Source organism: Onychomys torridus, chromosome 2 (genome assembly GCF_903995425.1).
Source record: "Onychomys torridus chromosome 2, mOncTor1.1, whole genome shotgun sequence".
NCBI lineage: Eukaryota > Metazoa > Chordata > Mammalia > Rodentia > Cricetidae > Onychomys > Onychomys torridus.
The window spans coordinates 63,212,651-63,240,093 of NC_050444.1; the positions used below are offsets into that span (position 1 = coordinate 63,212,651).

The 27,443-nt window shown below is 52.6% G+C and overlaps 2 protein-coding genes across 2 annotated transcripts in view; one reads left to right on the top strand and one right to left on the bottom strand.

Moving 5' to 3' along the window:
- Dnai1 (dynein axonemal intermediate chain 1) overlaps positions 1–23,451 on the top strand; it is a 70,081-nt gene extending 46,630 nt beyond the window's left edge. The window contains exons 13-20 of the mRNA XM_036178778.1: positions 9,845–10,092; positions 14,722–14,811; positions 14,918–15,008; positions 15,620–15,699; positions 17,148–17,296; positions 17,397–17,496; positions 20,235–20,420; positions 23,144–23,451. Coding sequence (XP_036034671.1) covers positions 9,845–10,092; positions 14,722–14,811; positions 14,918–15,008; positions 15,620–15,699; positions 17,148–17,296; positions 17,397–17,496; positions 20,235–20,420; positions 23,144–23,242 — 1,043 coding nt within the window. The 3' untranslated portion in view covers positions 23,243–23,451. The remainder of the gene's footprint in view (positions 1–9,844; positions 10,093–14,721; positions 14,812–14,917; positions 15,009–15,619; positions 15,700–17,147; positions 17,297–17,396; positions 17,497–20,234; positions 20,421–23,143) is intronic.
- A 51-nt stretch (positions 23,452–23,502) lies between these two features.
- Enho (energy homeostasis associated) lies at positions 23,503–25,579 on the bottom strand. Its single transcript, XM_036178908.1, has 2 exons — positions 25,267–25,579; positions 23,503–24,309 (listed from the first exon to the last, which is right to left on the bottom strand). Exon 2 carries the CDS (start codon positions 24,139–24,141, stop codon positions 23,911–23,913), a length of 231 nt encoding a protein of 76 aa, XP_036034801.1. The 5' UTR covers positions 24,142–24,309; positions 25,267–25,579; the 3' UTR covers positions 23,503–23,910.
- Between the last annotated feature and the right edge of the window lie 1,864 nt (positions 25,580–27,443).

The window sequence follows — 27,443 nt, forward strand, 5'->3', positions numbered from 1 at the left end:
TTTCTGACGGTCTTGTGACCCTGTGAAAGGGTGGCTCAACCCTCAGGGGGTCACAGCCCACAGGTTGAGAACCACTGTTCTAATGAGAAGACCCACTCTCATATGTGCGATTAGTGCTGGGCAGAAATCAGCTGAATAAGCTAACCGAACCTCAAGGCGTGAAGGGGAAGTTTTGTCGCAGAGGGACCAGCATAGTTCAAGCCTGCAGGCAGGAGAGATGTGGTGGGGGTCAGCCCACAAAGGCCCTGGTAAGCCATTCAAGAAGGAGACCACTGAAGGAATTCTAGAAGAGCAGGGACATGTCCAGTACGGGAAGGAATTGCAGGCCTGGGACGAGAGCTGCGGGGGTCTGGTGCAGGTGTGCCAAGGAGAAATGGAAAGACCTCAGCCACCCTGGAGAGTGGGATGGAGGCCCTCTCCCTGCCTCCTCACCTGGCCTTCCTGACCAGGCCTGAGGCAAGATGGGAGTGAGGAAAGACGAGCAGTTGAAGTCCATTCTTCTGTCCCTGAGGCACTGGAGACCACAGTTATCTGTGTTCCCGGCCCTGCTGGGACGTCCTTGAGGTGGGAGGCAGCACATGGTGGTACCTGTGTCCACACAATTTTACTGTTCCTTCACATCACTTGGGTCAAGCAGACGCCCCCGCCACTGAGCTGGACAGTCCCTCTCCTAATGGGAAGGACCCTCCACGGTCAGCCAGGCGCAGCTCCCTAGCTGACAGCTTGTTCTCTAGCTGGGAGGATTCACTTCTCTGAACAGAAAAACCCTTCCATTCTCCAAGCTGCTGCTGGCTGGCAGGCATACAAGCTCCTGGTCACTGCCCCTTAGATGGCCCATCCGTTCTTGACCAGGGTAGGGATCCCTGGGGGATGGGGATGGGGATGGGGATGGGGAGGAGTTGGTATTTGTCCTTCCTCTCAGGGAGGAGATCTTGGAGCTGCTCCAGGCCCTGTGGTCTGGGCTGCCTTTGAGGATGCCCTAAATGCCGGCTTTGTGTCCTTACTCCTCAGGGTAGGCTGCTGCCAAATGAGAAGCACCCTCCCCCTCTGGCAGGGAACTAGCAGATTCTTCCCTTTCTGCGGCATCTACTGGGCCTGGAACAGAGCCTGGGGGCTGGGTAGGCCCTCCCAGGAGTGGGTGTGGACCCCCATGGGAGGCCCAGGCCCGATGCTTGAGACTGAGGTGAGAGTGTGGGAGCCTTCCCAGAAGGTGGACAAGAAACCCCACAAATTACATCTTCTAGCCGGGGTTAGAAGCAAGGTCATGTGGAGGCCACCCACTCCAGGTAGCCTTAGTCAGAAAAGGTAGTGCCTTCCCTGAGGTAATGGCCTCAAGCTGACAGGCTCACTGGCTGCCTTTGGGCAAGTCCTCAGGCAGGAAATGTTTCTTTGTCTTTCCTTGGACTTTTGAGGCACAGGCCTAGTGGTACCCACAGGCATCTACAGACCTCCCTCTGGAGAATCACATTCGGGAGGAGCACCCTGTGAGCTCCAGGAGCATTTACATTTACAGGCCAAGAACACTTTCCTGTCTGTCCCCTGCAGACCCCTCAGAGGGCCTGAGCAGGGCATGGGAGACAGGACAGAGGCAGTGTTGTTTGCTGCTGTCACTGGCCAGCGTTCAGGTGATCATCTATGCAGTACCAGCCTCAGGCCTGAGCAGGGTAGGCCGAGGCTGGGCCTCAGAAATTCGGCAGTGGCTCTTGAGGTCACCTGGGGCGTCCTGTGTTCTCAGATGCATGCTCTGTGCAAGCTGAGGCAGTGCCCCGGTTGTGCGGCGCCCCGGTTGTGGACGGGGTCATCGTGAGGAACAACTAGTCTCATCAACCTCCCTCTCAGTCTTGGAAAGTTCCCAAATACCAGGGGAGAAAAGCTGCCCAAAGACAAACACCGCATGAGAATTTAGGTTTATTGCTGAGTTTGATCCTGATAAGCACAGTCCAGGCCTCTTAAGCTGACTTTCCTCCTGAAATTTAGATGTTTATTCTGTAACCCAGCCACAGAAAAATTACATAGTGTCTTTTTTTTTTTAATATTTATTTATTTATTATGTACACAGAAGAGGGCGCCAGATCCCATTACAGATGGTTGTGAGCCACCATGAGGTTGCTGGGAATTGAACTCGGGACCTCTGAGCCGTCTCTCCAGCCCTACATAGTGTCGTAGTTAGCATTACTATTGCTGTGAGAAAACACCATGACCACACAGCTGGGTTTACTGGGATTTGGCTCATGCTTCCATATCACAGTTCATCATCAAAGGAAGTCAGGACAGGAACTCAAGCAGGGCAGGAACCTGGAGGCAGGAGCTGATGCAGAGGCCATGGAGGGATGCTGCTTACTGGCTTGCTCCTCATGACTTGCTTGGCCTGCTTTCTTACAGAACCCGGGACCACCAGCCCAGGGATCACTAACTAAGGAAGTGCCCTACAGGCTTGCCTACAGCTTGATCTCATGGAGGCATTTTCTCAGCTGAGGCTCCCTCCTCTCAGCTGACTCTAGCTTGTGTCATAAGTTGACATAAAACTAGGCAGCACAAGCAGGACAGGCGTATATTCCAGGAAGGACTGGGGTCTGTCACATCCTTAGGACACAGTTTCCTGGGGTTAGATATGGAGCAAGAAGAGGAGAGGAAGCCAGGCACGGTGGCACATCCCAGCACTCGGGAGAAAGAGGCAGCAGATCTCTGTGAGTTCAAGGCCAGCCTGGTCTACAGAGTGAGTTCCAGGACAGCCTACAGAGAAACCCTGCTCAAAACTCGCCTGAGAGGGAGAGAGAGAGAGTGTGGGGGGGGGGGGGGGGGGGTGAAATCCACATCTGCCTTCGCACTATGGCTTCTGGTACCAGCATTCTAGGCTGCTTAAAGTGCAGAGAGCTCAGGCGCCACATTCCCAGCTCAGGAGAGAAAGAGACTGCCAGCAGGTGAAAGGGGGTGCAGGGATACTGGGGGACAAAGAGAGTCAATTCAGGAAGAGATGGTCTTGGAACAGCTGGGATGTGACTGTGCCAGCCTGTGAGACCAAAGGGGTCCGTTCCAGCTCATTAGCCAGTGCATAGCAGGGAAATGGAGACTCCTCAGGGTCTGTCAGGCAAGGATGGCATAGCAGATTCGAGAAACTCTGTGTGGCCCCGAGGCTACCCCACAGGAGATGAGGCAGGGAGCTTCCCAGCAGGTCCCATATTGGAAGGGCAAAGGAGCCAGCTGCCCTCCTGCCCAGTCTTTCTGGAGACCAACAGCAGCCCTAAATCCCAAACACTAAACTCGTTCCTGCCTGGTCCCTTGAACTTGCCCAGGCCAGAGATACACTCATAAGGGCTTAAATCTTTCCCGATCATTTATTTGTCAGCTTCACTAATTAAGCCGTGTTAATTTCATTTACTGAAAATGGAAATTCATCCACCTCATTTCTCCCTGTTCACCCTCCACACACAGAATCCATCACTCCTTAGCTGCAGGCTGCGTAAAATTTACAGGACTAATTATGTTGTCAGGTCTCTTTGTAAATACAGTCCATAAAGGCCACTAGCTTGCCGGGTTGCAGTACAAGGGCATTTCGTTGTTAGTTTAATTACTGGTTAGTTATTTAGGTTCTCAAATGTTTGCCTCATTTTCCCTAAATCAAATTAAATGTCCCAATTGATGTATTCTGTCTCCAAGGCCTTGCTCTTATTTCCCACACTGTTTAAATACAACTCCCAATCTGACAAGGATGCCTAGGAAAGCCCATTGCCTGAGAGCCCGAGCCCCGCTTGTCTGGTGCCTCTGGCCATGCCTGAGGTTTGGAACTTTCCTGAGATCAAGACCCTTTTCCCTGACAGCCTTGGGCTGGTCCTCTGCCTGTGGAAATCCCAACACAAGGGGGCATTTCTGTTTCCAGAATCCGAGGTGGCAGGGTGGGGGAGGCGGGGTGGGAAATGGAGTTTTCCTGTTGTTATCAGAAGGACTGGGGACCACTGAGCCCATTCCTCTGACGTCCGGAACTGCTTCTGTACCACCCAGGAAAAGGTGTCATTGCTCTGACTCCTAAAATTAGCGTTTGGGCCGCCCTTGCCTGAATGCCTCTGATGTTTGGTTCGTGTTGCTGCAGCAGCAAATGGCATAAGCAACACATTTCTTCTGAGTTCTAGAGGCCAGACTCTCAAGATGGATTACACCGAGTTAAAATCAGGTGTCAGCAGAGCTGTGTTCCTTCTGGAGGCCCCCCCAGGGAGCACCTGTTTCTTTTTCTGTTTCCAGCTTCTAGTGGCTGCCCGCATTCCGTGGCTTGTGGTCCGCTTCCAGCCAGCAACTGCATCACCCTGACATCGGCTTCTGCCGTCATGTCTGAGTCTCTGACTCGCTTGCCTCCTTCTTTCCCTTATAAGAACTCTTATGATTACATCAATCCACCCGGATAATCCAAGATAATCTCCCCATCTCAAGGTCTTTAACTTAATCACATCTGCAAAGTCCCTTTTGCCATACAAAGTGACATATTTATAGGCCCTAGGGATTAGGATGTGGACATTTGTGGGGGGGCATTATTCTGCCTACTCCACGCCCCCTCCAAGTGCCTCTTGCATGACTTAATAAGGGAGTCATCAAACAGCTGCTGCCTTGGAACCAGTCCTAGGCTGGCCTCGTTTGTGATGCCGCAGTACGAGAAGATGCCTGCCAGCCAAGGCTGCCATGATATCTTTGTCTCAGCAGTTGGCACCTACTTCCTAATGACCACTGACCTGGTGTTAGCCTGGTGCCCCAACATGCCCTCCACCTGCCTTGCTCTCCATGAGTCAGGAGTAGTTCCTCGGCAGCCAGAATGCTCTGCAGTGCCCACCCCTCATAAGCCAGAACTGCATGAGACAGGGGTGGTAGTTGTGGGTCTGAGGTCCCCAGTGATAGATTCCAGTTTAAGAAGATGATGATCTGTGTTGCTCACTGGATACTGTTTTGCCAGGGCTCCGGGAGCAGAACTGAAGACAGAACTTTGGTCTACTGTAGAATTAAGGCAGGTACATGAAGTCAGGCCTAGTGGCCTAGACATGTAATCCCAGCTACTCAGGAGGCTGAAGCAGGATGGCAAGTTCATGGCCTGCCCCGGCCACAGAGTAAGTTGCAGGCCAGCCAGGGCAACTTAGTGAGATCCCTGTTTCAAAAGAAAAAATAAGAAGAGAGCTCAGCGGTGTAGTACTTGTCTAGACTGGGTCCCCAGAGTAAGAGTAGCTGTCTGTCTGTCTTTCTCTCCCTCCCTCCCACTCCCTGAGGTGGTGGTTTTAGATGGTAAGGCTCTGTCAATAGGGGTTGATTCTCCACCTGAAAACCTTGAGGATCACCGATGGGAGCATCAGGGAGGCCATGGGGACTGAGCAGCAGTGGGGTCACCAGGAAGAACGAGATGTGTTCCATCTTTACCTTAATCTTTCTCCATTCTTTATACTGGTGGTGGGGAACAGCACTTTCTCGGAAGCCAGAGCCCTAGTAGCTGAATGTTCTGGAAGGATTCCCAGAGACTATCAAGACTAGTAGACTTCCTCACTCCTAGACCTTTGCCCTCCCTCTGTCCCACTGTCTGTTGTACCTAGCCACATGTACTTCCTGAAATCTCTAGAATTTTTTCACTGGCCCCAAACTAGAGTCTTTGCCTTATTATACAAAGGGAAAGCTAGGTGGCTCCCATCTCGGTCATTGGAACTAGAAAGTCTATGGCATGAAGAGCAAAGCGCCCCCGGGAGAGAGATCCAAGGCTTCCGATCTCATTGGTGACCGAGGCACTATGTGATCCTAATGTCATACTGAGACTCCTGGTGACTTGGTTTGTGGTGTACTGGGAATGTTGGGCGCCTGAGCAATGACATCATCAGGCTTCTGGTGCCCTGGCTGGTGATGTCATCCTAAGATTTTTGGATGATTGGGCCATGATGACACTAACAGATGATGCCACATGGGGACCATTTGTGGTTTGAGTAGTAATGTTGTCACATAATGGTTTCTAGATAAGATGATGATATCATGTGGGGCTGTGATGGCACACTGGGTCTACATGTGGGATCATGAGAGCTCAACTGAGGTCAGGAATGAGGCATTCACAGTACAAGGGTCAAGAGGAGAGCCCAGTCAGATGAGATTTCTCTCTGCTTTCTTGATGTATTTTGACAAAAGGAGCCTTGAACTAAAATTCACAAAACACATACTCTAACCAGGACTAGCAACTGTGCTCTGTATCAAAGAGGACTCCCTTTTGGTGGTGGTGGTGGGGTTGAGACAGGGTTTCTCTGTGTAGCCCTGGCTGTCCTGAAACTCTCTCTGTAGCCCAGGCTGGCCTCCAACTCACAGAGATCTGCCTGCCTCTGCCTCCCAAGTGCTGGGATAAAAACATGCACCACCCCCACCTCGCAAAGAGGACTCCTTTACTTGCGAGGGACAGAGACCTCTAAAGCCAGGTGGAGGAAGTGGGACTGGATCCCAGCATGCATTTCACCATCACACTAGTGTTATTGGTTGTTCTTTGTGTACCTTATCCACGAAATCTGCTTCTCTCTGCACAGCCTTCCCCTTTATCATGCTTGACTGCCCTGTGCCTTACACACTGTCTATTCCAGAACCTGGAGGTTTGTATTGGCTTTGCCAATAACCACCACACTATGCTGGCTGGCTCTGCCCTTCCTCTGTCCTCTTCCATGTAAAAGACCAAATTACCAGGCCTGGCAAGATGGCCCAGCAGGTAAAGGTGCTTGCCACAGAGCCGGACAAACTAAGCTTTACCCCTGGAACTCAGAGTAGAAGGAGATGACTCGTACAAGTTGTTCTCTGCCTTCCACGTGCTTGCCATGGCATGTGAGTGCACACACACACACACACACACACACACACACACACACACACATACACGAATAAACAGAAAGAACTTTAAAGGCCAGAGTAACGGAGAAAGATAAGCTCAGCTATTTGAAAGGATACCATGTGGCATGTATTATACCTGCAAGTAGATCATTTTTCCCCTCTGAGACTCAGTTTTTCTTTTCTTTTCTTTTCTTTCTTTCTTTCTTTCTTTCTTTCTTTCTTTCTTTCTTTCTTTCTTTCTTTCTTTCTTTCTTTCTTTTTTCTTGTTTGTTTGTTTTTTGAGACAGGGTTTCTCTGTATAGCTTTGCGCCTTTCCTGGAACTCGTTTTGGAGACCAGGCTGGCCTCGAACTCACAGAAATCCGCCTGTGGCGCATGCCTTTAATCCATGTATTAAGAAAGAGGCCATAATAGCGGCTTCTTGTACCAGTGATCTGCAAACAGGCCGGAGTTACTTAGTAGCCTAGGGCTCCCTACCTGCCTTGCCGGCTCCAGTGGTTGTGAGCAGCACTCCAGCTCTACAGGAGCCAGGGGTGCCTGGAGTCTGTCTAGAGAAAGGAGCTCCCACCGCTGCCCACCAAGGGGCCAGGCCCAGTGAACTGCACTCGGCCTCAGCAGCTACCTATTGCTTCAGTCTGCCGGTGCCTCTCTTGCCTGTCCCTCTCGTACCCTTTGTCAGTCTTGGCTAGTGTGGAGGGCAGATTGGAGTCAGCAGCCCCAGTGGCTCACCTCGAGCTGGTGGCCAGCGGGAGGCCCAGTCACGGACTGTCTCAGACCTTGCAGGATGAACCAGGACTGAAAGGCTGGGAGGTAGGGAGAGGCAGGTCAGGTGCTCAGCGTCCGCTTGATGAACCCAAGGAGCAGCAGCGGCCAGTTCTAGCCCTTCCAGAATGGCAATGGCCTGGGCCAGATCTAGATGTCTTCCCTTGGAGAATTAACCCTTGGGGCCTTCCCAGAATCTCCCAAATGGGCATACTGCCAGCTCCTCTCCACCTACTTCAAGGCAACCCCCCTACCATGGGTGTTGTGGGGTATCCACCAGAGAAGAGTGCCTGGACGTGGGTTTAAGCCGACAGAAAGTCTTTCTTAGCTGTCAGGTCACTACTACACTGGATGCTCAGGATCCCCAGGATCCCAGGGTAGCACCAAGCTCTTCTCAGGGTGAGCTTCTAGGCACAACAACCATGTCACAGGTTGGCACACTTCAGTAGCCAGAAGCAGAACTGCAGAAGCTAAAGAGCAAGGTTAGTACATTCAGAGACTTCCCCAGAACTACGGACTTTGGCGGATCAGATCTTTGTTTTAAGTTTTGGCAGGTGGAGCTGTCTACGTGCTGAGTTTTATGGCCTGAACAGCACCTCCATCAGTTGTGCTAAGGCCTGGCCCAGTTGCAAAGGGATCTTGAGGCCCCAAGCTCGCTTCCCCTAGGACAGAAACATTTCCCTTCCTGCGCTGCCGCCGCCACCTCCTCCTCCATGGCTCAGGCTGGACCCTAGAAGTTTTCACTGTCGATGTGGCTCTTCCCTGCATGCAGGGAAGGAGTCCAGAGAAGGTTCCTGAGCAGAGCCTCAAGACTTGTGATGACTCATCACAGCAAAGGAAGGTGGGCTTTTCCATAAGCCTGGTCTTTGCAGAGTCTCTGGGGTGGCAATACCTGGGGTGATAATGGCTGAGGTCATGTCCTGAGTCCAGGGACTATGTAGGATGCCTTAGAAATAAGACAGTGAGAAATGACCACCCCAAACTCTTCAACTTGGCCTTGCTTTCCATATCTTCCCCACACCACTGAACACCTCAGGACTGGCTACTTTGCAGTTCACGGCCAGGCTCTGCAGCCATTCGGCTAGAGGAGGAAGCCCTGGAACAGGGAAAGCGGAAAGGTCAAAGGCTGCCTGGGGTAGGATGTACAAGACGGAGGACCACACTAGTCTGTCCTCTATCTTTCCAGCTCTGGCTCCTTGAGCTTGGCAAGGATGGGAGGTCCGGACAGCAAGAGAACTGGATGTGAGGGCTGGGTCTATGTGCTGCTCAATAGCTGTGTATCAGAATAGTCACTGTGAATGCAGGAGATGACGTGGGCAGGTCAGGAAGAGGACCTTTGCTGAGTGCTCCATCATTGATCACCAAGATCTGCTCTTGGGCTGAGTGGGCCTGTGGAAGCCTGATCTGCTTGGCTAGAGACTCCCAGATACTGGAGGTCTGTCTGCTTAGAGCCCAGGCACAGCTGCTCTTGGGAACTGTGTGGTGAAGTTACGAGGAGATGCTTACAGGTGACCAGCATGGGCTGACCACAGACAATAGCACGTCCTTGTTTTGTTCTGCTTGCTGAGCTGGAGACTGAAATCGAGGCTTTGTGTACCCCCTCCCCACCTCCATCCTGTTCCTCTTCTCCCCCTCTCCTCTCCCCTTCCTCCCTCTCCTCCTTGCTCTTCCTCCGCGCTCTTCCTCCTCTTTTCTTCTTTAATTTTTGAGACCGGGTCTTAACTAAATTTCCCAGGCTGGCCTCAAACCTGCAATCCTCCTGCCTCAGCCCCTAAGTGTTGGGACTACAGGCCTATATCACCATGCCTGGTTAGACAATAGCACACTAGTTCATGCTTAATTCCTGTCCTTGGCTGAAGATTGGGAGGAACATGGGTATCTGGTAGGCATTGCACAGCAGCCTGCCCCTAACCTGGGTATCCGAACCCTGCTGAGGATACTCCTCCTCCAGAAATCCACTCACATTCCTCAAACCACAACAGTCTGAGCTTGCATGCCCCTATTCTGAGCCCTAGAGAGAACAGAGAGTGACTGCTGATGGCTGGCCTAATCACCTTTACCAGCTGTTGGATCTGTCCATCAGAAGAGAGGGCCAAATTCACACTTCCACTTCATAGTCACAGAATGAAGGCCAGAGAGGCCTCCCATGTTCTCTGGCAGGCATAGCCAGGTGGGGCCTACTCATCTGGTGGGGTGCAGGCAAGGGGACCCCCCTGGCAGAACAGATGGGCCTTCATCTGCGGTCTCTCACCTTCCCTGGGTAGATGACTTCATGAAACAGAGCCGGGGCATGCTGCTGCTCTACAGTATGAAGAACCCCAGCTTCCCAGAGTACATCTTCAGCAGTGAGAGCGGCATCATGTGTCTGGACATGCACGTAGACCACCCCTACCTGGTGGTTGTGGGCTACTATGATGGCAACGTGGCCATTTACAACCTCAAGAAACCTCACTCACAGCCCTGCTTCCGTAGCACCTCCAAGTCTGGCAAGCACACGGACCCTGTATGGCAGGTCAGCCCAGGACCTGGTGGGAAGAGCATGTGGGCTCTTGGGGAGGAGAAAACCAGGAGCAAGGGGCTGGGGACGGCAGGTATCCAGTCCAGGAGCTGGATATGAGAAGGGGCAGAGAGGGGTAAACGTGAGACTCAGAAGTTTTCTTTTAGAGCTGGAGTCTATGGGAGGTGGTGGTGCACGCCTTTAATCCCAGCACTTGGTGGGTAGAGGCATGGAGATCTCTTGAGTCTGAGGACAGCCTGGTCTACAGAAGGAATTCCAGGATAGTCTGGGCTACACAGAGAAACCCTGTCTGGGGAAAACAACAACAACAAAACAAAACAAAAAACAAAATACAAAGAGCTGGAATCTGCTGCCCATGAGTTCCATCATGAAGACCTTGGCTGTATGCCAAGACTCACTCACTGGTGTCACAGCAGCCATAGCTGACACCTCCAGGACTTCCAGTTCAGATCCTTACCTATAAAGTTCCTGAACCCAAAGGGGCCCTCCTCTGCCACCTGAGCAAGATTTGGGGATGTTCCCAGATAGGAATGGCACTGCCTGTTGCATGCCCTCTGGGGGGGGGGGCGCTGGAGAGTCTGGTGGGCAGTCGGTTGTAGCATCCCTCTCTCTAAAGACAGGTTAGGCAAGGATTCTTTCTGTCTCACTTGGAGAGCAGGCCATTTCCACTGTGTCCCAAAGGCTCCACCTCTTTAAGCCATGGACCACTCTCATGGGCAGGTCTGAGAGAATCTAACATTGGATTTCTGCCTCAAATTTCCCCAAGTCTCTGGTCTTTTCAGGCAATACTCGGGGCTCTGTCTTCCTTTGCCCTCGTGCCCCAACGATCTTTAGGCAGGTGTTTTGTGCTCACCTCTTCTGGCCCTGAGTCCATTGCCCCCAGCACAAGATATGCACTCCAGATAGGCCAGATCAGAAAGTAGGCTTCCTAGGCCCTGGGACATGGCATCCTTTCCGCTTCAGCCTTTTCCCAGAGCCTAGGGTGAATGGTGTCAAAGAGGAAGCCCTCAGGCCACATACCTTCCTGACCTCTCTCTCTGCAAAGCAGTCCAAGAGGTTCTGCCTACCCAAAAGTCCACATTCCAATTCATTATCTCCATGCACGTGCTACTCTCCAGAAATGAAGAGGATATCACCAAAGGCTTCAGAGCCCTTGACTCTGCTCCCCCAGCCTAGACAGCCCAAGGCCAAGCATGAAGCATCCATAGTTGACTTGACCACCCTCCCCGTCCTCAAACCCAGGATTGTGGGGTTGATCCAAACCAAGCACCCTGTTCCTCCTCTGCCGTGTTCTCTAAATCAAATAGCAGAGTCAACCCAGAATACTCAGTTTACCTGGACAGGATGGTCTGCTCTCCTCTGTCCTGCCAGGAAAACAGGGCAGCCATCTTTGCAAAATCCAGTCTCAGGCTACAGTCATGGCACATACCCTAGAGAGGAACCATCTGTCACTCATCTATCCATTTCCTGTTTCCTTCTTTTCCTCTCATCCCCTCCATCATCCATCCACTCATTAACTCCTCCCTGTCGGCTCCTGTAGTTGCTGAGATGCTGAAGGGCCTCTGGGGGCAGGGGCAGACCTCTCCATGCTGAATCTAAGGGTGCAGAGAGGGTGGAAGGCAGGAGGCCACGGAGCTCTTTCTAGAAGAAATAACCTCTGATCTGGATTTCTGTTTTATTGTATTTTTTTGAGACAGGGTCTCCCTGCATAGCCCTGGTTGTCCTGGAACTCACTGTGTAGACCAGCCCATCCTTGAACCCACAGAGATCCTTCTGCCTCTGCCTCTAGAATGCTGGGGTTAAAGGTGTGTGTCACTGCACCTGGCTCCTGATCTGGATTTTAAAGGATGTCACTGTGACAGAAGGAGACCCTCAAGCATAGCGGCCCTCTGGGAAACAGCACATCATCCAGAGCATGTGTGGAGGGGGAGAGGGGAGAGCTGAGGAGGGGCAGGCACCCAGTTGGGAGTATGCTTAGCTTGGGCATTACACATCAGCGGTTTCAAATAAAAGTACAATATATCAAAAAAGATGGGAGCAGAGCTGCTCTGATAAAGCCAGGGCCTGGCTTCCTTTCGGGTCCCCTGTTGTCCTCTCTGCTGCCTCTTGTGGTCCTTCCGGGGGTCCTAAGACATCCTATGAGCATAGTTGGAAAATCACAATCCTCAGAGGATTCGGATGGAGGTGTAACATCACGACAGTGGTTTGGAAAGGCACTCTGGCTACGGCATGAGAATTTTTGAAGGCTGGGGAAGGGCAGAGGTAGTGGAGATGGAGATGTGGACATAGGATGGGAAGCTGTCGGGGCAGGGGCATCAATAGAAGGAGTTGCTTAGACGCAGGGAAAGGGAAGAGTCGTGTTGGTGGGATTTGGGGTGCCCAGGAGATGTGGGAAATGGCAGGGAGGAACATGTGTGACCAGAGGGGAAGCTCCTATGTGCTATTAGCGCCCTGGAGCTTTAAGACAAGCCTGACTGGTTGAGTGAGATGTCCAAGACCTAAGAACTAGGTCCTTCTTAAAGGGACTGTGCTGTGTGTCTGGACATACGACTTCGTTATGGACTCAGTTGCCAGTCTGGGACAGTCTGTTCTGTTGGCCATAGAAAGCCACTGGAGGCTGTGGAGCCAGGTTTGTTTGTTTGTTTGTTTGTTTTTAAGCTGAGGATCAAACACAGGGCCTTGCGCTGTGTTCGATCCTCAGCTAAAAAAAAAAAAAAAAAAAAAAACCCAAAAAACAAAACAAAACTGCTCCTGTCCTGTATTGCACAGGCTCCTTCCCCAGGCAGCCCGCATGGGCACCTGAGCCCTGGTCAAACCCTACTGTGAAGCCTTCACCAGGAACACTCCGTGCTGTACAGTTCTAGAAAGGGGACAGGAAGAAGAAAGTATGAGCAGAGACTGGCCCAGTGCTCTGTCATGATCAGATAAGGGAAGAAGAAGAGGGATTCTGTGCAGTTCTCCCCACACTGGACCCTGGGTCCTCACTGATTCTCTGGCCCCTGTTGGTAAACCTTCCTCTCAGCTTTATTCCTTCCCTCTCACCTCCACTGTAGGAGTGCATGTGTAATTTGCGTGCGCACACACACACACACACACACACACACACACACACTGGGCATGAGGCTGCTAAGTGGGGTGTGAAATACAATTTCCATGAGTGCTGGTGTCTGCTCATTAAACACTTCCCTTTGCAGCTCCCCTGCGCCTCTTACAGCCTGGCCTTTGACATTTTTGTCCCCTCCCCTCTTTAAAGGGACCGTGTTTGCACAGAAGGGGAAGTGGGCTCAAGATGCATCCATATTGTGCGTTACGGCCTCTGCAGCATTCTGGCCTCCCCAAGAAAGCAAAAAAGAACCCGCTACCCAGACAGGCCCAGGCAGGACTCAGCCTGGCCTCCTGCAGTGACTCCAATCTGATTCACCAGGCCTAGGGGCTGGATGTTCACACACACACACACACACACACACACACACACACACACACACACACCAGCAGCCATGGTGACAACAGCAGTTACAGGCAACAGGCCTGGGTTCTTGGCCTCCCTCTCTGGACCTCAGCTTGTGACAGAGGGAGGGGACTGGACAGGGGTCCCAGCATGGGGGGTCTGGAGGGAGTCGGAGGATGGAAGGCTCTGGGCACCCAGCCCCACCCCAGCTTTCTGGGACTTGGCTTGGCCAAGCCTCCACATCTGGCAACAGAAACTTGAGCCTCAAGCGTGTCATCTTCATAAGACAACAGCTCTGTCTCCAAAACACTTTCCCATATGTTTGCTTCCAGCCCTGGGAAGACGGGTGGGCAGGGTAATTAACCCGGATTTGCAGATGGAGAAATGCAGCTCAAATCGGGGATTTGGGAGCAAGATTCTGGGAGCAGGAGCTGGTGTCGGTTTGAAGGTGGGAACAAAGGAGATTTTCAAGAGAAAGGCCAAGCCTAAAAGAGGGGACCAGCTCCCTCCTCTCACCCACTGAGCAGGGAACAAGCCCTACAGAAGCTTGCAGCCCACCTTCCTAGGATGATGGTAATAATGAGGACATTAGCCAGCTAGAGATTTTGTTCATTTTTGAGACAGGGTCTTGCTGTTTAGCCCGGGCTGGTTTAGAACTCATGATCCTCCTGCCTCAGTCTTCTGAATGCTGGGAGTCAGTTCACACAGGTGTCACCAAACTGAAGGTTTGGCTCCATTAGCTGGTATTTTTTGAACATTTACTATGGCAGTGTTCTGAAGGTTTTACACACACTTGATCCTTTACTTCTCACATGTTATCATGACTTCCCTTTTAGAAGTGAAAAACTAGTTGTGGGACTCTGAGCTTTCCATGGCTGTGTGGGGAGATTAAACCCGGAACCAGAACTTCCCGTAACTAGACGGCTAGAACGGAATGCAGAAAGAAATGGGGTACTGCTACTGCCCAAAGCGCACCCTAGGGCTCTGGCTGATACTGTGGCCCCCAGGCTGGAGACAGAGCTGAGTGAAATGAGACTGGGAGGTCTCACTATGCAGTTCTGGAAAATGGGCTCCCAGAACTTCTATCTGAGCCCCAGATGGGTACATGGGGTGCTCCGCCTGCAGCCCTACCTAACTCAACAGAGTTCCAAAACCTGTGGCTTGTGATATTTCAGGTCAAATGGCAGAAGGACGACATGGACAACAACCTTAACTTCTTTTCTGTGTCATCTGATGGCAGGATTGTGTCATGGACCCTCGTAAAGGTGCCTGTTTCCCAGAAAAGGGTCATGGAGGGGTGGGAGGAGCTAAATGGCAAAGAGCTACGGCACCAAACCCCCCTTCATCCCTCCCCATCCTCTCTGACTGTAGAGTGAGCTGGTTCACGTAGACGTCATCAAGCTGAAGGCAGAAGGGAGCAGCACCACAGATATCCCCGAGGGGTTGCAGCTGCACACTGTAGGTAGGAACCCCAGCCCTCACACCTCCAGTCTGATGAGACCATTCAGCCCCAGCATCCCAGGATCAGTGACAGTGGCCATTTACCTTCCCAATGCTCTCCCCTCCTTTGTACTGGAGCCTAGACTAGAGGAGACAGAAAAGCCCAGTGTTGTGGGTGGAGCCCTTGACCATTGGCACACTCGGCTCTTCAGGCAGGTCCTTTCCCACGTGCAGCCCCTGCTCTTGTTTATGCAGGTCGGGTGCTGCTCCACAGATCCATCCCTGTTTATGCAGATCTAAGCCCTGTTTACCCAGATCCTGTCCCTGTTTACTCAATTCCTACCCTGTTTATGCAGACTCTATCCCTGTTTGCACAGACCATGTCCCTGTTTGCAGACCCCCATCCCTGTTTACTGTGACCCTGACCCTGCTTAACTCAATTCCTGCCTTGTTTACCCAGTCCCCCATTCTTGTCTGCAAAGTCCTAACTGCCTAGGGCAAGCAAGCCCGTGGTCCAGTTTCTGTTTTCCTGGCCTGAGCCCAGCCCTTACAGCCTGGTTCCTTTTGTCTGGACTGGGCTGGGTGGGAGATTCCCTGGGAGAACCAGGCTAAGTCTGCCCCTCTTCTTCCAAGGCTGTGGCACCGCCTTTGACTTCCACAGGGAGATCGACTACATGTTCCTGGTGGGCACAGAGGAGGGGAAAATCTACAAGGTGAGGCAGCATGCCCCATCAGCTCCTCACAGGGCCACTTGGACCTAAGCACCCAGGGAGGGTATAGTATTCAACACATCCTGTTCTGACACCATCTAGTGTTCACTCTTCTGGAAGCCTTTTGTGGGGGAGAAGAATGCATTTCTTTTTTTTTTTTTTTTTTAAGTTCTTTTTAATTGTCATGTGTGTATGTGTGTGTGCACACCCATGTCACAGTGTGCATGTGAAGGTCAAAGGACAACTTTGTGGCATGTGGGGCTCTAACTCAGGTCTTCCGGATTGGTGGCAAGCTCTTTTTTTTTTTTTTTTTTTGAAACATTTATTTATTTAGTGGTGGTGTTGAGGACACATGCATGTCACACAGTATATGTATGGAGCTCAGCAGATAGCTTGTAGTTTTCCAAGAGTTAAACTCAGGTCATCGGGCTTAGCAGCAAGCTCCTTTATTGGCTGAGCCATCTCACCAGCCCAAGAATGCCCACATCTCTCAGTCTGCTTGGCAGCAGGAAGTGGGGCTACAATCAGGAAAGGTGAAGGAGAATCTGGAAAGTCAGTCTTTCCTCCTCTCCTCAGAGGCAGACATGGGAGTAGGGCTTAGGGGAGCTAGGCCATTCTGGGCAGACTTCCTGGAGGAGGTCTGAACTGAAGGCCAGCTTTGAAGGCCAAGTATCAAACAGATTCATCTCTGAGGATGAGGTGCACAGTTACCAGCAGGACACAGCCTCACAGCCAGTTTTCTGCCGTGTCTCTCAGAGTTAGTAGGTGAACATCCCTCTGAACCTCCATCGTCCAGAAATAGCTTTGCTGTGAGCTTTTCTTAGGCTCAGAGACTCAGAATGTTAATTACAGACAGCCTCCCGGGAGCCCCAGAGGCCCAGCCTGAGTTGGTCTGAATGCAAAAGAGGTCCCCACCCCCTCTCCACCCCTCCCTGCGGCTGCCGGAGAGAGGCAGGGGAAGGGAAGACTGGCCACTTTGTCTCCTGGAGGGAGGGAGAGAGGCTTGCTGGCCAGGGCAGACACTGAATGGGAAATCTGAGTCGGTTCCTGGCTCCACACCTGCTCTTACCTGTACAAGGCGGCGCCGCTTACTGTGGCCTGGATGATGTCTGGGCTGTAGTAAACCCGTGGCTCTGTCTACCAAGGCTCTAGCATGGACAAAAGATCAGGCTGGGTTCCACCCTTGCCAGGGCGTGAGACCCACTTTGCCTTGCAACAGAAAGAGAAGTCGCTTTCTTGGTCAGTCACTTCCCGTCACCCTCCAGGAGGGCTCCATGCCCAGTCCTTCAGTGCTTCCTCTTCCTTTGGGAGTTGGGGCGGGGAGGGGGTCGCGCAGATAGACAGACAGGCTCAGGTGCTAGTTCCCCAGGGCCCCTAGGGAAAGGCTGACGCTGACTTTTCCCTCACTGTTGATCTTGACCTTCCTGCATCACCCACTCCTTCCCGCCCAGTGCTCTAAATCCTACTCCAGCCAATTCCTGGACACCTATGACGCTCACAACATGGCTGTGGATGCTGTGATGTGGAACCCTTTCCACACCAAGGTCTTCATGTCCTGCAGCTCTGACTGGACCGTGAAGATCTGGGACCACACCATCAAGTGAGAGGCCTGCCTTGGCCCTGCCCTGCCCAATGCCTTCCCCTTGGCTCTGGCACTATGAACCCTCGGTGTTATGGGCTTGACCTTTTTGCCGCTGCAGGACCCCCATGTTCATTTATGACCTGAACTCAGCCGTGGGTGACGTGGCCTGGGCACCATACTCTTCCACAGTGTTTGCAGCAGTCACCACAGATGGGAAGGTGAGTAGTCCTTTCTCACCCTGCAGCGCCACCATGGAGACCAGGAGGTGTCTCAGCGTCTCTTCCACCACATGCCACCCCAGGTCAGTAGGGATGATGAGACAGAGGACTATAAAGGCCAGGCTATGCAGGGAAGTGTGGAGGAATCCTTCACCACAGGGGGCCTCAAGGAAGGACAGGAGTGTTCACCTTGGGGAACAGGCCCTCTGGGGAGCTGAGGTGCCATCCAGAAGTTGTCTTCCTTGAGGTCTCTGTGAGGGGGTTAGAGGATGCCTAGCCTCTGGGTCAGTCACTGGTCTGTAAGGTAGTGAGCCCCCACCATGCCCCACCTCCAGAAGTGTCCAAGCTGGTCTGAGGAGCTTGAGTAGAATGATGCCACAGAGACTCAGCAGTCACCTTGTGTGAGACTGTTCTTAGGTGCAGGCTTGTTTTCTTTATGGAATTTGATATAGCCTGACAAGCACCTACAGCCCCAAGGAAAGAATCTGGCGATTAAGGCACCACCTTCATGTCAGTCAGCCCCTATGAACACGTTATTAAGGGCCAATGTGGTGCTCTGTTCCAGGCTAGGATCTGGCGATTCAGGCACTTGCTCTTATGGAGCTCACATTAGAGTGGAGAGGAAGACAAAAACAGGAACCAAAATTCCCACCATGCTAGAGCAGAGGACCAAAAGAAGGTGGTGCATGGGTCAATTGTTTATAGCAGCATTATTCATAATGTCCAAACAGTGAAAGAAGCCAGTGTCCATCAAATCATGAACAGCAAACAGCACAGTGTATATGCAAAAGGATCATATTCAGCAGACAAGGAACATATATGGTAACATAGATGGGCATGAAAAGCTTATGCTAAGTCAAACAGGCCAGACATACAAAAGAACAAATATACGGTATGTCCAAAACAGATTTGCACTGTATGCATCGTGTCAAGAGACAAATCTATAAAGATACAGAGTATATTCGTGTTTGCTTCAGATACAGGGGCTTAGGGAAAAAAATGGGGAGTGACTGTTAGTGAGTACAAAGTTTGCCTTGTGGGTGAAAAAAACACTAAAATTGGTTGTGATAATGGCTTGAAAAGTGAATATGCTTAAAACCAAGACGTGTATATGTTAGGTACGTTAAATGGATGAACCTTAGAGAATGTGAATTATCTCGATAAAGCGTTATATCAGAGGAAGTCCGGTTTGGTGGTACATGGCTATGCCTATAATTCCGAGCATGCAGAAGGTGGAAGGCAGAGATCAAAAGTCTGAAGCCAGTCTGCAGTGATGGCAAGTGCCAGTAGGCCAGACTGAGCTACACAGCAAGCCCCTGAGGTGGTGCTGGGAGCCAGGCGGTTTCTGAGGCAAGGCTTCTTGAATGAGGTGAAGCTTAAACTGGGAGCTGATGGACAAGCACTAGCCTTTAGCCTTTTTCTTTTTTCTATTTGAGACAGGATCTCTCTATTATGTCATCCTGCTGTCCTCTTATGTAGCCCAGGCTGGCCTCGAACTCACAGAGATCCATCTGCCTCTGCCTCTGCCTCTGCCTCTGCCTCTGCCTCTGCCTCTGCCTCTCGAGTGGTGGGGTTAAAAGTGTGGGCCACTGTGCTCTGTAGGAGCAGCATTATGAAGATGAGGTGGGGAAGCTGTGTGAGCAGGGAGGCGGCAGGACTCCAGCATTCTGAGGTGTGAATGGGAATGAGGCCAGCCTTAGGAACCGAGGCCACGCGCCTGGCCAGTCAGCAAAGGCAGAGGGCTTAGGATGAGAGGAACGACGTGGGTAGTGTATGGGCTCCAAGGAAGCTGAGAGGAAAATTTCAAAGGGAAGCCAAGGTGCAGCATGGAGGATGGATTGTGGATGGGCAAGAGCGGACGCAGGAAGACCGCTGGCTGTCACAGCAGGAGCTGATAGTGATTTGGACTCCCGGTGAGGCAAAGATAATATCAGACATTATTGGGCACTTAGGCATCAAACTCTGAGCACTTTGTATTTATTAGCTGGGATAAACCCCTGGCTCCGCCACTTACAAGCAAGTTAGCCTCCAACAGCTTCCAAATCCTCATTTATAAAATAGGGATAGTAACAGAACCGCCATATGGAGTGGTTGTGAGGGGTATAATTAGATGATCCAACCTTGTAACACTCCTGCCCAGAGCCTGGAGCATGGTAAGTATATTAGACTGGATAAATGGTAGCTGCCATTATTGGTTCTTTTTACATGGCTTTGGGTTTCTTTGCGGTACTTTTATACATACGTGTCGTTATAATTTGTTCCGTCTTCTTCCCTCACTGTTCTCTCCATCCCTCTGACCCCCTTGCCTGTCCCCTCTGTCCTCTCTAAAAGTACCCCCTCTGCTTTCATGTCACATACATCCCATAGTGGCCATTGTTATTTAGTCTGCATAGACTCAAGATTTTGGTTTTTTGAGACAGGGTTTCTCTGTGTAGCTTTGCGCCTTTCCTGGAACTCACTCTGTAGACCAGGCTGGCCTCGAACTCACAGAAATCTGCCTGCCTCTGCCTCCCGAGTGCTGGGATTAAAGGCGTGCGCCACCACTGCCCGGCTAAGATTTCTAAACTTTTTTTATCCTTACTCCCTCGTCATGGGAGGAAAGTAAGCCGACATAAAGACCCTTCTGCTGTCTCTAGCTCAGCCGTGCTGACCGTTAGCCTTCTGTTGGGTTTCAAGAAAGCCCGAGGTGGGAGACCAGGGCCCTGTTTACCAGACTGATGATACTAGCCTCTCCATAGGCCCATGTGTTTGACTTAGCTGTCAACAAGTATGAAGCTATCTGCAACCAGCCTGTGGTGGCCAAGAAGAAGAACAAGATCACCCACGTACAGTTCAACCCCATCCATCCCATCATAATTGTGGGCGATGACCGTGGGCACATCACCTGTCTCAAGCTCTCTCCCAACCTGCGAAAGATGCCAAAGGTATGGGCTCTGGGAGTCCTAGCTGCCATCAAGAGATAGGTGGATGATAGGGAAGAGCCAGGGGCCACCCCAAGTTTCTGGCTTGAAAGATTCAAGGTCAGGATGGTGTGGGTGCCTGAATGAGGAGGCTGGGAAAAAGGTTTGTGAAGTAACAGATCAGTTTGACTTGCTGCATCCTGTAGGGTCCTGGGGGGTGATTTCCAAGGAGTAAGTGGCCTTGGAACATGGGGGAGGCAAGCACCATTGGCTTACCAGAAGTGCAGGATGTTGTGACAGGTCACCAGGAGAGGGACCCAAGGCTTAGCTGAAGCATTGTTGCTGGGCTTGTATAGAGTTTCAGCTCCAGTGGTCCCTGAACTGGGAGCTATGAGTCTGCCCAGGAAGGAGCAAATGAGCTGTGAGCGGGGTAACTAGGTCAGCAGCCATGCAGGCCTCCTTCTGAATTCTGGATTCTGTTTCTTGGGTCTCTAATGGTGAGAAGAACCAGACCAGAGCCCAAGGACCCCAAATGTATGACACAAAACCCAGAGCAATGCCCTCAAATCTATACCTGAGCCCAAATTCAGACTTAAGCTTCACAGCACAGGCCTTAGAATCCAGAGCCTCAGAACCCAACTTAAAAAAATACAGAACCCATTTGTATATGAGAGTAGAAATGGCCCTTTGCTCTCTGCCCAGCTTTGGGCCAGGGTCAGGGTCAGGGTCAGGGTCACCAAGTTGCCCTGACCATTGAACCTCCAGGGTACAATTTGAGGCATATACTACAGTTTGGGGCAGGGTCTGGGGCCTGTCTTGTTTGGTTAGTCTTCTTCCCCAAGTGTTCCTACCCAGCCAGGGACTGTGCACCATCCTTTGGATACTGACATAGACTATTCCCCACCATGGCCAGGGAGGCATGGGCTGGAAGTATGGACGGCCCGTAATTGTAGCCAGCTGGGGGAGGGGTGGACTTGGCTATAAATACTCAGAAGGCTTGCTAAGCGCCTGCAGCTGTGGCCCGCAGGCTGTGGTGGGCTTTGGGGGTTGGGGGAAGTCAGGCATGGTCTAAATCTCTTTGCTGAGCCCAGCTCCTTGGCCTCAGGAGGGAGAAAGGAGGCAGCAATGTTTGTAGAACAGATAAAATCTGTTCTTAATTTAATGAGGGGCAGGCTTAAGATGGCAGAGCTCGACAGCCCCCTGAGAGGATGATGGTCACTCTTTAGGAGAGGGCCATAGCCCTGACACCATGAGCGTGGTAGATATGAAGGAATCCTAGCCGATGTGATCCTGAGAAGCACGATTTATCATAGTTCCATCTCCTCACAAAGCAAGGGTCAGTTGTGGCTGAGAGAGCTGAACTCTGAATCTGGAAACCTAAATCACCCAGGATCTGAGCAGGGACAGTGGGGGCTAGTACTTGGCAGGATCAGAAGTTCCTGTGAGGTGACCCTGTCAGCAGTCAAGTGATTCATACAGAGGAAGTCCTCTGGGCATCCCTGCTGCCCTTTCTCTGAGAGCTGCAGATTCCCAGCTCTTCCCAAGAGGGCTCGACTCCTCTCCCGGGAACTTCCCCTGAGTGCCATCAGAGGTCAAGAACTGTCTTTCCTTTCCTCCTGTACGGTTGGAAAAGTGAGGCTGAGAAAGGGGCGTGTCCAGTCTCATGAGGGATCTAATGGCAACGATGGGACTGAAAATCAGGTCCCTTAAACACCAAGGGATGGAGCAAGGCTGAGAAACAGCTTAATGATGGAGGGGGACTGGGGAGAGAGAGAAAGATGACTGTCCTGTGCCTCACGGAGCAGTGAGCAGACTGCCTGCCGGGGGCTCGTGGAGGGGTCAAGGCCAGAGGAAATTGGAGCTCTGCAGAGTAGCAGCAGCTAGCTGGAGCCAGGAAGGCGCCTAGTGCCTCGGCACTCTCCTCTGGCCTTACAGCCCCAGCAGGTGTGGCTGGGGCAGGTGCCAGGAAACAGTGGGCACAGGTGGCAGAGGAGAGGGAAGGCAGGAAGTGGCAGCTGCCCAGCCTGTCTCGGCACAGTCCCCATCCCACTGTCTGGACAGTAGGGAGAATGTGACTGATGTGGCCTGCTACAGAATTTTCAAGCCTGTGGCCCAAACATACCTGTGTCTAAAATTCCATTGTCTCGGGGGCCCAACTTAGCAATGGAAGCATTAGAATGTTTTGCAGGTGAGAGCAAGGGTCATAAACTCAGGAGCTGAGATACAGTCCCCGCCACATGGAGTCACATGGAAAATTCTGTCTGCTCTCATGGGTCTCCTGGTACTTTCCCCACTGGCATCAAGTGGCATCCCTCCCCGAGCCTGTGAGGACACCTGTGGCCTAGTCCTCACCCCTCTCTCTCCTGCAGCACACATCTATCCCCTCTTTACAGGGCTGAACCTGGGTGGTCCTAACAGAAAGCTCCTGCCTCTCCCTGGAGCCTATAGCTCTCCATGGCCGGCTTCTGAGAGACTGAAGACAAATGCCTTTTCCCAATCCTGCCAGCACCAAGCCCTTGCTAAGTTTCGGAGCTAGATTTGGAGTCCTCCCCACAGGCCCCGATGAGCCTCTGAGTCACCTAACCTGAGTAGGGGGAGGTCTGAATGGGAGGAGCAGGAATCCAATGTTTGCTGGGCAAGGGAGGGTCAGGGAATAGCTAGGGCAGGCTGGGCAGAGGAGCCAGTGGAGGCATCTAAAAAGAGCCAGCCGGTCCTTCACCATTCCCATTGGCATCCCCTCTCCCCAGGAAAAGAAGGGTCAGGAAGTGCAGAAGGGCCCCGCTGTGGAGATCGCAAAGCTGGACAAACTGTTAAACGTCGTGAGGGAAGTTAAAACCAAAATTTGACCGTCTGGCCCGGCCCCGCCTCAACTCAACGTGTACAGCGCTCTGCCTGGGCGTCAGGGTGCCTAAGCACCCAGGATGTACCCTCCCTGACCAAGTCCTAGGATTTGCTTCCCACATTCTAGTGCTTATGGTCACAGCACCTTCTCCGTGACTTGACTCTCACCCTTCATCACACTCCCTTTACACAAATAAACCTGTTCGAAAACTCATACCTTTAGTTTTTTCCTACCACACAGCCCCCAAGGAAAGAAGTCTCAGGGTAAGCCATAGTTCCATTTATTATCCAACAAACAGTGGGATGACCAGAGAAGGGGCCCAGCCCAGACACCCTCCCATTATTGCCGTGGGTTCCAGTTTGCTTCCCCAACCTAGAGAGCCCAGAGGCAGTGTGCTTAGGGAAGTAAGCAGCCCTTGGCCCTTGGGATGGAGCAGAGTCCAGATGGCCCTGGCCCTAGCACCAACTCCTAACCCCCCACTCCACGCCTGTCTCTCTCGGGCTACTCAGGCCTCTCTTGAGTCAGGCTGGCTACAATCTAGGCTGCTGGGTCCAGCTTCAAATAGACTGGACTCCAGATTCTGGACCCCAGACTGGCTGAACTCTGGGATCAGATGCCACACTCAGACTCTGGTATACTCAGGTCCAGGACTCCAGGGTAGGCCAGGCGCTTTCAGGGCTGCAGCAGGTAGCTGCCTTCATGGCTCGGCTTCTGGGGGGGTGGTGCCTTCTCAGGACAGGGGCCAGGGCTGGAGTTGGGACTGGATTCTGAGAGAGAATCGACGTCAGTGGAACGGGAGTGGCAGGCCCAGCAGAGAATGGCCCAAAGCAGCAGCAGCAAGAAGCCAACAAGGCCGTTGCAGACGATGGCGATGAGGGCCCCCTGGGAGATGGCTGCCCCCATGACAGGCAGCACCCTCAGGCCAGAGCAGAGAGCGGAGCTGCCGTGGCTGCCTCAATGGCAAGGCCCATGCCGAGGCACAACTCCAGTATGGCCGACTTTCCAAGGAGAGTGTCCTGTCCACACACAGCGATTCCTGGGCAGTGGAAATGCCCACCTGCAGTCCTGAGCCTGAGGAAGTACAGAGGAGAGGAGAGGGGGTGAAGAGGAAGAAGTGGGCTGAAGCCTAGGCTCCCCTCTCCCATCCTTGGCCTCTCAGGCAGAGGGCATTGAGTCTCAGCAGGCTCAAGTGTCTCCCAAAGCCAGGACCTCCATCCATCCTCAGGCCTGGCTCTGAGCACCTGGTGCGTGGTGCCTGAGTGGGGAAGCTGGAGTAGGCAGCCAGCCTCTGTCTCATCCTCCGTGGAACTGGTGGGTATAGCCTAGCCCTGCCCACCAAGCTTCTAACCTTCAGACAAGCTGTGGGTGGGCGGGACTGAGGTGGCCCAAGGCCCAGGAGGAAGAGGATTCCGACCATCATTGAGGAGGCTAGGGCATCCTCTCTTTCTGCAGAGGTACCAGCTCACACAGAAGGGAACTTTATGGAGGCCCTGGCAGGAATGCGTGGGTCCTGCATATCCAAGGCTGTGCCTTGGTGTGCCTTTCCCTGGAACTTTGCCCCTCTGGGTCAGGGGTGTGTGTGTGTGTGTGTGTGTGTGTGTGTGTGTGTGTGTGTGTGTGTGTGTCTGAATGGTACACCCTCCTGTCTCTCTGTCCCTTGCTGGATCTGTATCCTTGTCCCTTCATACCTACCTCTGTGAAGGTGTGTGGCTGCTTGTCTCTGTGTCCCTATCTGAGAGTGTTCTGAGTGTTTCATGTGTGTGTCTCTTTTCTCCACCAGTCTGTCTCTGGGTATCTCTTGTCTCTTTTCACGACTCTATGTCCCTCTGCCCTCCAGGACATGCCTCTTCCTCTCTCCGTGGGGTCGGCATCAGTGGTTCTGTGCGTCTTGCATGTGTCTCTGTCTTTGTGTCTCTCTCTCCTCCAAGCCGTGTGTCTCTGTCTCTGTGTGGGTCACTGTCTCTTCATCTCCGTTCAGTAGCTCTGTGTCTCGACCCCCTGCCCGTAGGGGAGGCCTCCCCCCCTTACCTGAGTTGAGCCCGGTGCGCACCCGCGGGAGGGTCCGGGGCAGCGGGATGCTCAGCGCCGACTGAGGCTCCAAAGCCTGCGGGCGGGGGGCGGCGGGAGGCGGGCAGGGGCGACGTCCACTCCCCGGGCCCTCCCCCTGGACCGCGCAGCCTCCGCCGGCCGCTCCCGCCGGAGCGCGACCGGGCCGGCCTCTGCCGCGGGCGGTCTGCGGAGAGCGGGCACCTCCTCCCCCTGGGGCGGCGCCTCCTCCGCGGCCGGGGCCGCTAGCTCGCTCGCTCGCTCGCTCGGCGGCGCTCGGGCGGCGGCGGCTGGAGCGTCGAGGAGTTCGGCTGGGCTCGGCTGAGTTCGGCTGGGTTCGACTGGGCTCGGCTACCGCGGGAGGGAGTCGGCTGAGCTCGGCTGAGCTCGGCGGGCAGCAAAAACAGCCAAAAGCCCCGCCTCGTGAGTGGCCAGCGGCCTGCGGCCCTTCGGGGGCGGAGCCTACTCTGTGCCGCTGCCGCCGTTCAATTGGCTGGTCGGGCCAAGTTCCCGCACCATTGGCTGTGCTCTGGGGTGGGACAACACTGTCCTGGTGCAGGAGAAAAGGAGGGAGGGGCGGAGGGGGGAGGCGAGAGGGGAATGAAGGGGCCACTTTGTTTTGATTCATCCCTTGAGAGGGTGGAGGGCCAGGCTCAGCTTTTTGCGTGATTTCTTGAACCTTTCACACCTGGAATGCACCCCTGTATGTGAGACATCCACCCTTCCATATCTGGGAGAAGTCTGTCCCTATTATCTGGAAAAAGTCCATGTGTCTCCACACCTGACTCTCACCTCTTATCTTCCCACACATCCCATTCTCGCTCCGCACCCCCACTTTAACAGCACCAATAGATTGCCCCGGGTCCTAAGAACAGTGTGATCTCTGGTAACACAAGACCTTTGTTGCGGTTTACTGATTTCTCGCTCAGTGTCGGTCACAGGCTTGTGCTTGGCTTGCTAGAGGGAGCCTGAGACACCTGAAGAATGGCTCAGCTCTAGCTGGACTAGATCCGGGCTTGGTGGACTCTCCTTCCTGGTAGTTCTCCTGAGACCAAAGCAGCTCAGACAGGAGCAGTCAAGTAGGCCTTCCTCGTCCCGATCCTCACATGGCAGTGATGTTCTAACCAAGGGCTCTGGGCTCATGTGTAGCATGGATTGTTAGAAGGACTTATTAATAAAACAAACCTGGAGCCAGGTATTGGGGTGGATGCTGAAAGATCAGAGAAGCAGAATAAGCCAGAGCCACCTCACCTTGCCAATTCCTCAGCTGATCCTGTTTCCCCAGACTGGATGCCTCTCAGCTGAACTATGCTGCTCAAAAGCCTAAAAGCTTAACCTGCCTAGTTTCCTCATCCTCACGCCTTAAATACCTTTCTGTTTCCTGCCATTCCTTCCTGGGATTAAAGGCGTGAGTCACCATGCTTGGTTGTTTCCAGTGTGGCCTTGAACTCACAGAGATCCAGGTGGATCTCTGCCTCTGGAATGCTAGGATTAAAAGCGTGTGTGCCACCATTTTCTGGCCTCTATATCTAGTGGCTGTTCTGTTCTCTGAACCCAGATAAGTTTATTAGGGTGCACAATATTTCGGGGAACACAATACGACCACACTCATGCATGCTAAGCAACCATGTACTTGACCACTGAGCTACATTCTTAGCCCTCCAGGGATTCTTAAGTGTCTTATCTGGGCCCTCTTGTCTCACTTAAATATTGTCCATGGACTATCAGTTCTATCATGGTGGCTCCCACTGCCCCACATCCAGGCTTAACTTCTCCCTGAAACACCTATTATTACACTCACAGCAAAATGTCTCCTGGAGTCGCCATGGTGTTTGTTTCTGGTTCCACTTTCTAACTTTATGACGTTGGGCAAATTTCTTGACTTTCCTAACCAGGGCTTTCTTATCTACAGGATGGTTATAGTAATAGCTACTTCTCAGGTGTCTTACTAATTCATTTATTCCATACCAACTGCATCAGCAAATGCCAGCTGACATGACCCTCAGGACCAGGTGGCTGAGGGGCAGGCCCCCTCCTTCCAAGAAGACCCCTGGAAACCTGGATGCTATTTGAAAAGGAGAAAGGGAAGTATAAAGTAATGTGAACAGCTGAATCATCTAAAGCAACCGTGTTAGAGGCTGTCTAAAATAAACTGTGGA

Bases quoted from the DNA above. Each gene is read 5' to 3' on its own strand.
- Enho (XM_036178908.1), bottom strand. From the start codon at position 24,141: ATGGGGGCAGCCATCTCCCAGGGGGCCCTCATCGCCATCGTCTGCAAC.